The sequence below is a fragment of the Sardina pilchardus genome, chromosome 9, assembly GCF_963854185.1.
Source record: "Sardina pilchardus chromosome 9, fSarPil1.1, whole genome shotgun sequence".
Lineage (NCBI taxonomy): Eukaryota > Metazoa > Chordata > Actinopteri > Clupeiformes > Clupeidae > Sardina > Sardina pilchardus.
This window is the reverse complement of record NC_085002.1, coordinates 28,443,741-28,453,056: the sequence shown is the minus strand read 5'-3', so window position 1 is coordinate 28,453,056 and position 9,316 is coordinate 28,443,741. Positions and strand designations below refer to the sequence as shown.

General features: G+C 42.4%; 1 protein-coding gene across 2 annotated transcripts; it reads right to left on the bottom strand.

Annotated features, from left to right (window-relative positions):
- Positions 1-84: 84 nt before the first annotated feature.
- p4htmb (prolyl 4-hydroxylase, transmembrane b) lies at positions 85-7,911 on the bottom strand. 2 transcript variants are annotated; one of them, XM_062544576.1, is made up of 9 exons: positions 6,974-7,911; positions 6,686-6,767; positions 5,966-6,156; positions 5,503-5,599; positions 5,152-5,314; positions 3,929-4,114; positions 3,248-3,338; positions 2,900-3,023; positions 85-2,630 (listed from the first exon to the last, which is right to left on the bottom strand). In XM_062544576.1, the coding sequence occupies exons 1-9, from the start codon at positions 7,292-7,294 to the stop codon at positions 2,413-2,415; spliced, it is 1,473 nt and encodes a 490-aa protein (XP_062400560.1). In that variant the 5' UTR covers positions 7,295-7,911; the 3' UTR covers positions 85-2,412. The 2 variants fall into 2 exon arrangements, with proteins under 2 accessions (XP_062400560.1, XP_062400561.1); XM_062544577.1 differs by having other exon boundaries at positions 7,641-7,911.
- Positions 7,912-9,316: the final 1,405 nt, after the last annotated feature.

The window sequence follows — 9,316 nt, the reverse complement described above, 5'->3', positions numbered from 1 at the left end:
TTCGATCATCTTCAACTGTATTGCATGTTACTACCAATACTTACTATTATTTATCCATCTATCTTTATTGCAACTTTTTCCCCCTTTTTCATGTGTACATAATGACACAAATAGCTACTGATATACAGTATCTGATGGGTAACATGAGGTCTGAAACTATACTGTAGATGATCTTTGAAATATATTTGCCATTAGAAATAAGTAATTACCAGTTAGTAGAAAATCATGTAGTACATTTTTTGATTACCGAAATTGTTGTTGTGTAAATTATGTAATTATTAAATTCATCAAGAGCTGTTGACAGGGCTGATATCTTACCACTGAGGCTGTTTACACCCTTCCTATGGAATGGTTGTTAGAACCTCTGATAAAAATCTACCTGAAGTTTTAGAACAACATGGTCAATTCTAAAACTTGTAAGACATGATTTGTTGTGCTACTATTATCAATAAATCCGAAATCATATATAGTTTAGAGTTAATTTAGTTTATTTTAAAATGGCTTTTAATGGAACAAGAAGAAACCTGAGAGGTTGGAGATGCAGGGAGTGATCACTTTTCTTTGTGGTGCTATTTTGAAAGAATAAAAGTGATTCAGTGCAATACACACAGTTGTTCATTACAAATAACCTTGACATACACTGAATCAAATTGACTGTATACATGTGGAAGGAAAAAAGTTAATTAAAACCTGAAGAACAGCATCAAAGACATAGAAGGTGCAAATAACATTTCTCACATGCTTTGTTTAGTCTAAGGCCATGATAGTCCAACAATGGTGCGTAAGGAGAGCAGAGGGTGCAGTGGGTTTAACACAACGTTTTTCATACAAATGAAATGTGAGGACATTTATGAGGAAAACATGAACTATGGGGATGTCATGCACCAACTGTTGTTGCGTGTCCATGTTTTACCAAGTCCAGATGCAAAGAATCCTACAACTAGTGTACTTTAATGGGAGGCTCTGCCTGTTTGAATACCACTGCTGTAGGAGAACTGCATATTTTGCAAAAGGTATCCCTTTAAAAACTAGACATATACGGCTGCTTAACACGGAGGTCAAAGAATTAGGCCCAGGCTACACCGGGTCTGTAACCAAAGTGCTCCGTTCACATAGCGTAAAAATAGTTTTAGAAGATTGCTCTAACTTTTTTTTTTTTAACATATGCACCGTTATCTCGTCTGGTGTAGCCAGTTGATTATAGTGCAGGTTAATTGTCGCAGCAGATGCTACACGAATGGAACTCTTCAGTTACTTGCCTGCTGTAGCCTCCCTGTTAGTCTCTACAACCCCCCCAAATCCCAAACAACTTTCAATACATCTAGAATAAATTCCAGAATAAGTGCAAAACGCGCATGGGTACAGCTTTTCAGTGTATAAAAGTATCAAGAAACAAGATCAATCAAGCATGAATATAGGTTCACGTGAAGCAAAACCAATTCTCTTTGACATCAATAAATTGCTGCCCAAAATCGTCCCTGAATTCATCTCATATGTTCCATAGAAACAGAAAGCCCGTCAGGGGATGGACAAGGCATTTACAAACTCAGTAGTCCACAACAAAAGCCTTAAAAACATCTAAAGTGTTTCAGTTGGAAAAATACTTGTTTCAAACAAACACGTTGTCTAGCATTCAAACACAAGGGAAAATTCAGCAACTGGTCCTAAATCTGCATACACAACAGGCAGGGTTTTTTTTTTGCTAAGTTGTTGCACACAAATGAAGTTAGATCTGTAATAGCTATGTCACCAGGGTCATGCTTTTGTTATGGGTGCAGGGAGAGGCAGGAGGCAAAGAGGGATGTTACAAACTGCCTAGTATCGCTACACTCGCACGGTTCTGTGAAAAAAATCTAAACAGCAAACCACTGAACTCCAGACCACTGCCACAAGTAACAATCACACAACTAGTTACTGAGTTCTCATGGACTACAGCAGAAGCTAGTCAGTCAGTCAGTGTTAAAACATGGAAGATGTTCATCATGAACATCCTTTGCGAAAACATTGATTTGTCACCAGAAGATCTATTATTAGAGGGTAACAAAGCCAGTTGATGATTGAGACATATCACACCAGGGTGATACCAGCATCCTGTCTGAGTATATATCTTAATGATCATCTGGACCTGCGTACTCCATTACCATATTCACCCTGTTAAATTGCCCTGCTTCTGTGCTGAACATCAACTCTATTAGATCATTTAAATAAATTAGCTATAAAAAAATGTGCATATTTAGCATAGATATGACAGGGTTGGCTGGATAAAGTTTTTTTTCAGACCATTGAATTTGTGTGTACAAGGTAAGCAAGTAAGCAGGTAAGAGAGAGTGTGTGTATGTGTGTGTGTGTGTGTGTGTGTGTGTATGTGTGTGCACGTGCGTAGGTGTGTCAGGTGTACTTTTGGTCTGTGAGTTATAACTCAACATGGGAGTCCATGTGCTGGGGGGAGCTGGCGTCTGAGGGCTCTTCAGGGGCCCCCTGTCCCTTCTGCTGGGACACTAGTTCCTGGTAGCGGGTCTGCCTGTGGTAGTCTGGGTCCACGTTGATCCAGTTGTTGGCAACCCACTTTGTGCCACTAGTCACCACACAGCCCCCATGCAGAGAGTACTCATCCTGCTCACCAACCCAGCCTGGAACGGAGACCAGAAGAGGATAGGAACTTACATTTCAAACCTCACCAATAAACTTTATAGGGTCAAATATACCCCAATATGAGCTAAATTACAAAAGACTCTTTGTGCATATGTTTGTGTGTGTGTGTGTGGCAGGGTGAATGTGTCATTGCATGATGGTATTGGGTTATATGCGCATGCGTATATGTGTGTGTATGTGCGTGTTGCTGGGTGGATATGTCTATGCATGATGGTGTTAAGCTGTTTGTGTGCCAGGCACACTGTACCTCTTCCATCAGACAGGTAGTTGTACCAGAAGACTGCTGTGCCTTTGGTAGGTTTCACTCTAAGATTTCCCTTGTCACAGTTCTTCCTTGTGTCCAAGAGATCCACATCATTTTGGATCAGCGACTGAAACACACACACACACACACACACACACACACACACACACACACACACACACACACACACACACACACACACACACACACACACACACACACACACACACACACACACACACACACACACACACACACACACACACACACACACACACAATTAAATCCATATACTGTAGTTGATAAAATGATGCACACAGAACCATGCAGATGAAGAGAGGCAAGGCCTACCAGTTCTTCATAGGTCCTGTTGTCGGCTACAGGAAATGTTGTTTCTCCACCGCCCTCTACTGAGTTCAGGTAGAAGAGCACTGTGATGTACCTGATGCACACAGAAAAACACCAACGATAAAATACCAAAATATAACTATTTACTAATGGAAGATAACTACTGGAAGTCCTATAGAACAATTTCTAGCATTACAAATAAGTCTGTAACATTGATACAATAACTCCATTTTAAATTCAGATATAACTCAAGTATATACATATATAAACTAATATAAAATCATCTCACTTAACTGATGAAACTGATGACTTAAGGGCCATTCACACCAAGAAAAATAACTATAAACAAATATTGCTCTCCTTAATATGAATGACGACTTTCACACATAAACTACAGTATACTGATAACGACATGAAGAACGATACCGTTGGGGATCCCTTTCAGAGCGATTTTGAGAATGATAAAATTCTAACAGCCAAACAGAACCCATCACATTTTAGCCATCACATTCGTTAACATGAGGAGAGGCTTGTCATTATTGTTGGTCAGCGTGGGCGCTTTTTTTCTTATGGACACAGTTATCGTTCTTGGTGTGAATGCCCCTTATTAGGGATGAAGTGGTTGTGTCAACCGCTACAGCTACATACAGCAGGTGCTATTGAACTGGCATGAGGCCGCCTCACCTGCAGGAGGTCTCGAAGGGTGAGGAGGAGTTAGCAGCCAGTCGCGTGTGTGTGCAGATGGTCTCTGGGTACACAGGCCCGCTGTCGTGATGCCCGTGGTAATGGCCGCCCTGCTCATAGCGCACCACCTGCAGCGGCTCGCTCAGCTCCACCAGCTCTGAGGGCAGACGGGTCAGGAGGGTCACCCTGCCGCACCGGCCCCGGGGTGGAGAAAGGCGATGGTGGTGGAGGGAGTCAAAAAAGAGAAAAAAGTTCATATGAAGTGAGATGCTGTGGTTCTTATATTCTTGTGCCTCTGGGTGTTTCTTTCTATACCCAGTTATTCCATTCATTTCCGCTGAAAATGTTGTTTGTTTGAGTGTATAGCCGAATTTGCATCTGGACAAATTGATATTGTTTGGACAAAGGTGTCTGCCAAATAGCAATAACCATAACTATAACTGTTGAGCAGTTTCTTCCTGGAACTATCCCCCACTAATTCACAGTACAAAATGGACCTGCTTGCTAATTGGTTTGAAGAATGCTATGATCAGCATTAATGTAACCCCTCCATACACACACACACACACACACACACACACCTTCCAATGGTGTTTAAATAATAAACACAAACACAAACCATCAAGGTACAGTGAGGTACAGTAGGTGTGAAAAATCCAAAACATTCCTTTTGCCTGTCGTTTCAGTTCTTTTCAGAACACAACCTTATAGAAAGAACTAAGGCATTTTTCACTGATTTCACTGTCCATGAAAAATACAGACTCAAGCTATGAGTAGACTTCAGCACAATATGGTTAGGGTGCACAGACACCAAACTACACTCCTTTTATAGCCTGTCAGTGTAGGTGAGAAGTTAGAGGTGACTTTACGCTTCTTGGCGTCTGGATGCTCATGGCAAAGTGTTGCTACAAACTACAAGCTGGAATGCTGCACTATATCCATGATAATTCCAGAGGTATGCGAGACCATACAGTACAGAAAGATCCTCGGCTTGTACACTACACAAGATCAGTATGGACATAAAATATGGCTGCAGCAGGGAAAGACCATACGTACAGGACGTATGATGAATTTTGCTCATCTATTCAGTGCGTAGACCACATCCATACAAATATTCCTTGGGCCTTAACTAGTGATGAGGATTCTTTAAACACAAGTTCATAAACTGGCCCAGAGTAAGTCAAGAGTGGGGGGAGACATGCACAGTCCAGGCTGCAGCGTACCTCTTCCTGAGCTCCTGGAGCACCTGGTGGGCGCCTTGTCCCTGGTAGAGCCAGGTGTGCCTGCTGTTTCTCACCATCTGACTGCGTTTCAGGCCACGTCTCTTCAGAAAGCGCTGGAACGCATCGCCACTTAGCACACGGAACTCCTCTAGGCTCAGAAGACCTGGGGGCCATACAGACAGAGATGATTTTCATGGTCCCACATAGTGAATAAACACATCTCCACATGGCATTACTGACTGTGAACTCGCAGTGCAAGAGTAAGAGCATTGAGAGCCACAGTAATTATTTTAATTTCTTGTCAATGTTATGGTGACTCACAACTAGAAATTTAACTAGGCAAAGTCTCACCGTTTCCATCTGCGTCTGCATGCAAACCCGTGTAAATCTCCCGCAGGTTCTCTGGAGTCAACCAGATCCCATCTCGAACACGGGAATGTGTCAGAATCTGCAAGCATCGACAGAAATAACACAGCAATACTTGTCTACCTGTGGTCTGTGACTAAAAGACACAAATAGGATGAGCGACACAGCTGACATAGGCCATTTGCAAATACACAAAAACTCAGACAAGTGGGTCACCACAAACACTCACACGCACGCAGGCACCAGGGGTGGAAAATAAAATTTGAAAATGTGAAAATGTATCAGCCAATAGCAGATTCCTGGTCAAATTAACCTGCCACTCAATGTTAAAATATGACTTTGTGTCTGAAATCTACCAGCCACTCTCACATTTTACCAGCATTTGGCTGGTGGCTGGTGCCAATTTCCATCCCTGGCACGCACACACACACACACACACACCACACACCTCCTGCGGCTGTAACTGGTTGTCTTGGTTGAGGTCCAGCAGGTTGAAGATCTCCTCTGGGCTGAGGTTGAGCTGCTCAGCCAGATCCTCTTGCCCCTCTGGGACCATGATCTGACTCTCCATCAGACCCTTCAGCCTGGCCAGCTGGATGACCATGCGACACTCCTCATCCGACAGGAAACCAGGGACCTCTGCAGCCACACACACAAATCGACAAAACACCCATGCAGACACACACACAGACACACACGCACACGCACACACACACATAGACACACACATAAACAGCCAGTCAAGCACATACAAGCCCACAGACAGACATAAGGCAGACCAAAGGTAGGCTACACAGCATAAGCAAGAACATAATGTAAGGTATGGCCAAACAGGCACATGGATATCTAGGCATAGGTCTGTGGGATATATGTTTGATGATGTCCAAGGATGGTGAAAGACAGAATGTGAAAGACTTAGTAAAGATTTAATAAAAATACAATTTGGAAGGTATACTTTTGCCAGTGCTAAGTAACTATGTTGTTGTTGCAAAATCAATCTGACATTGATCCTTAACAACCTATTTTGACTGAGAATACCCCCGGGTTCACATAAAATATTTAACAATCTTAATCTTAATATATCAACAAGGTTTTCTTGGAGGGTAATGGAGAATCCCTCCAACCACACAAGTCAGTAAGGAGCATGCGAACCTGACTAAATATTTACCAAACAACAGAGGCTTCAAGCTGAGCGTCCTCATCTCAAGTACTTTATTGGGTACAAGAGAAAGCTTCTGCACATGCCCCACCTGCAGGACAGAGGTTTCAATGGCAATGTAGCAAAGGTACAATAATAGCCTACTATTTCATACATGATCAAAATATGTAATCCAAAACAGTTTGAACTAATCCGATTTAATTGAGTAATGAAGACCATCAATTCAACCATTCAACCACCTGCAAAACTAATTAGCGTGTCTTTAAAAGTTGTGCAGTCTACAAAAATGTAACCTACCCGGATTCCCTCGATGCGAGGAAGGTGCATGGAACGCGAGAGTTTGTCATGAGATTCAGGTCGATCAAAACCGTTGTGTTTATGTTGCGTAGCACTACTACTGGAGAACTCTTTTCTCGATGAGCCGTTGTTGTAGTGGACGTAGAACAAGAGAGCTATGACATTAATGATGTAGACGTGGAAAAAGACCATGACGACCATAAAGTAAGACCTCGAACACACACTGCTTTTCTGCAGCGGGACACGCTCTCGGGACACGGGTCGCAGAATTGGCGGTGACCCCGCAGGCTCCTCTTCGACACTTTCATGTGCTTCCATCATTTGGTCTCGAGTGGAGAAGGATATTCACAAAATACAGTTACTCGAGGCTATGTTAGCCTGAAGTCGTATTTCATTTGAAATGACTGGCACGGTAGGCTACTTGAGAGGTCGCGTGACTACAACATTCCATACGATAACACTGCCGTCAACCAATGTTGTTGTTCTGTTATTAGCCAGCTCACAAAAAGTTTACGCATGACAACACACGATTATCATACAGCTATCCAAGACAGATGACCTCATTCCTGTAGTTCGGATTGTTCGAAAACGCAGTATCCCGTTGCACAACTCAATGTGATGAATGTTCATAACAAATATAGGGACGTAGGCTAAATAAAATACAAACCGTATGCGTTATATCGTCTTTGCAGTGAAGTGATAGAACTGACCGCTTCTTATTTACGTTGTCTTTAGTTGTCTTCCGATGTCCACAACCCATCCATTTGGTTTTTGCTCAACATTCTGCATGACGCCAACATCATATCGTTATTATCTCTTCAGTTTTATTAAAAACGAAGCAACTGTTTCCGCATTTACAAGCCCCGTATCAGTGAGATGATAAAACGCCATTGCCCTGACAACTGCGGCATCTCACACCGAAGACCACTGCGGTGACAGCAACCAGGGACCATTTGAACAGAAAGATGGAGCATGCGCAATGCCCCCCGCTGGTGGCGCTCACCCATACACTGCTTTAGTCCAATATAACACATGCTTCAAAGCTTTGCACTGCTTCAGCCAGGGACAAGATAATTGATTGCACTCGACCGACCACATGCAGCAATCCACTTGTAAAGATAACACTTTGTAAAGATCAGGCTATAGTAATCCTCACGTTTTTTCCTCAGGAAAGTAGGCTACTCAGCCAGTACACGGATGATAATGTTCTTCGTTTATTTTAGGGCAGGTACATAGACTCCCACAGGGAAGACAGACTCGTCAGTTGGTTGAGGGTAAACGGACCATAACACACATATAAATGCGGTGGCATAACTGTCCACACATGCAAGGTGTAAATAAGAGAGGGGGGGGGCAACAACATGTGACATCATGTATACCCACACAGCAAAAAGACTCGTAGTAGCGCGGCTTCCGGAACGGACCCGCGAAACGGACCCGTATCGGCGTCCACTTAAGTCAAGACATCAATTTACTGTAGAGAATAATCACTTGGCTCAATGGAAACATGAAATTGACATTTTTATTAATGGAAAGTTTAAGTTATAGCCTATTCTGTTTCTGTTAAGTAGCCTTGGCTATACTAGGCTACTCTAAATTCTAACTACTCTAAACTAATTTAGTGCTTTATAGGCCTAGGTCGGTGCAGACATGAAACATTTTACCTATTACCGGTAGGCTACAACTTCAATTAAATGCTGCGCTATATGCACAGCTAATATCAGAAAATGAATAACTGGTGAACGACAATTAGTTCAATAAAAAAGATTGTTTAATGCTTATTTCTCCTATTAATCCGTTTGGTGTGGATGGAGGCAGGACAGGTCTCCTCGTTGAACCACCTGATTGCGTGCTTAGTGACCACCGCGTCGTTGGCTGACCATGTTACTGTGTTTTTCCTCACAGCACCTGTAATCAAATAGACAGACATGTTAATGTTAATAGTATGTAGCATCCAACACCAACATTTCATTCGAGAGCTTTTCAGAAGAGGCATTTCTGTATGTTGACATTTACCTTCACTTCATCCTGCACTGGTAACACCAGTTACAGGGGCATATGGTTATTTTTATTATTAATGTTTAGACCAAAAGTCAAATAAATCAAATGTAAAACTGTATAGTTTACTTTACTTGAGTGGCAGGACAGGACAAGAAAGCGTAGACCCCCAAACCAGACTGGAGCCACTTGTGAACCTGTAACGCAGATACATAAATGTACATTTCATTAGAGAGCTTTTGAGGTAGAGGGTGGGTTTTATTACAGCAGACAAAGGTATTTATGCATGTTGACATTTACCATCACTTCGTCCTGAACTAGTAACACCAGTTACAGAGGCATATG